This window comes from Triticum aestivum, chromosome 3D, assembly GCF_018294505.1.
Source record: "Triticum aestivum cultivar Chinese Spring chromosome 3D, IWGSC CS RefSeq v2.1, whole genome shotgun sequence".
NCBI lineage: Eukaryota > Viridiplantae > Streptophyta > Magnoliopsida > Poales > Poaceae > Triticum > Triticum aestivum.
Window position 1 is genome coordinate 588,933,807 of NC_057802.1, and position 1,781 is coordinate 588,935,587.

General features: G+C 49.5%; 1 protein-coding gene across 1 annotated transcript; it reads left to right on the forward strand.

Annotated features, from left to right (window-relative positions):
* Window positions 1-788: 788 nt before the first annotated feature.
* Window positions 789-1,357, forward strand: LOC123075692 (uncharacterized). The gene has a single exon (XM_044498239.1). The coding sequence runs from the start codon at window positions 805-807 to the stop codon at window positions 1,144-1,146; it is 342 nt and encodes a 113-aa protein (XP_044354174.1). The 5' UTR covers window positions 789-804; the 3' UTR covers window positions 1,147-1,357.
* Window positions 1,358-1,781: the final 424 nt, after the last annotated feature.

Below are 1,781 nucleotides of genomic sequence, written 5' to 3' on the forward strand. Positions count from 1 at the left end.
TTGGCGTCATGGTGGCGTCGATGGCAGAGAGACCTGGCACGGTAGATTCAATAGTACAGCTCTGAAGATGGATTGATGGCAGGTGGCTGCGACGGCCTCATACCTGGCAGGCGTCCTGGTTGAGGAGTGCGCCGGACTGGTAGGTACCCCATACCCGGCAGGCGTCCTGGTTGGGACCTCATGTCTTAAATGTTTAGGTTTGGCTGCGATGTCTGTTTGGTATTAGGCCCAGGCTATCAGCGCCCCTTCATCAACTGGATAGGAGTAGCGACAATTGTTGCTTAAACGGTGGCTTTAGTCTTACTGTTGTATCACTTTGTAAGGTCTTGTGAGAATAATTAATAAAGTGGTCGCATGCATCATTTAGATGCAAAGGCCGGGGGTCCTCCTCCTTTTCTAAAAAAAATACACCCGTATGTGGTAGTCCATTTGAAATGTCTAGAAAGACAAATATTTAGGAGCTGAGAGAGTATACGGGAATTATCTTGTGCAAAAGAATGGTATGCTCCGGTGTGGAATGAACTTTTATAATTATAAGTTCATAACCCATTATTGGAATGTTCCTTTTTTTTTAAATTGGTCGGGTGCTCATTATTATTAGCCGCTGTTGTTCACCTAGAAAATGCTGCTGCATTGAATTCAGTTAAGCAGAGACAAATAGACAGGGCCGCGAGAGCTGCCCAATACCCAACGTATTCAAAGGTACCGAACGTCGACTATTCAAAAGAATGCCGAACGTCGATATATAAGGCAGTGCTCCTATACTAGCTAACACTCTCCATGGGGTCGATTAGCTAAGCTAGCATGGACACAAAGGCGTGCATCTCGCTTGTAATCCTCGCGCTCGTGCTTGCCGGCCCGGACACGAGGGCTGCGGCCTTCACCGGCATCGACGCTGCGGCGGCTGTAATGCCAACGTCGTCGTCATCGTCGTCGTCTTCCCGCATAAAGCTTGGGGACGGCGTGGCGTCTGAGCTCCTGGATTCGACGACGGTGGACCTGAAGGGGCACCGCCGCGTCCTCGCCGGCGGAGGCATCAGCGCGGGTTCCCTGAACTCCAACAAGGCAGCCTGCACCAGGACGTGCCCGGCACGCGGAGGGCCCTACACCGGCCGGCCATGCCTCCGAAGGTACCAGTGCCGTTAGTGGGAGTGAACGGAACAGCCCGTCCGATCAGTGTTTTACTGTATATTTCCATTTCCGTTTTGCCCGTGTCGTTTGCGATCGCCATGTTTCTTGAAGTACGTATAACTTTGCACGTAGTCTTGTTTGTACAACTGTTGAGTGGGGTTGATTGTACCATCCAATCATGATCGAAAGCAAATATATGCTACATATATATAGCCATTGTTAAAAACTGGGAGTCTAATCTAGAATAAAGCCCGCGTTGGCAAGAGCCAAATATGTGATAGTACATTACAGGGCTAAACGCGACCTCGACGAAGCAAGCAAGCGGTGGGGGAAAAAGAATGCATGGTGTAGGCGTAGCTGATCGTTCTTCCTCCAAAAACGAAATCTAAGTGGGCAAACGAGAGCACCATATATAAACGAACATATATTGTACTTGTATTGTGTTGGTGGAACGGTCCAGCAGCAAGTGCGTGCCGTCTGACCACCGGATTGCAAATTTGTAATCAGTACCGCGCTAGATTGCCGGTCGGTGGTCCGTTGAAAACCCACCTGTACCAAACGTTATGATGAATGCTTCTTCCGGGGACGTACCTACGGCTTGGTACGCTGGAGCATCACCATTCTAGCATTGCGTCCAACATTTTCAATTT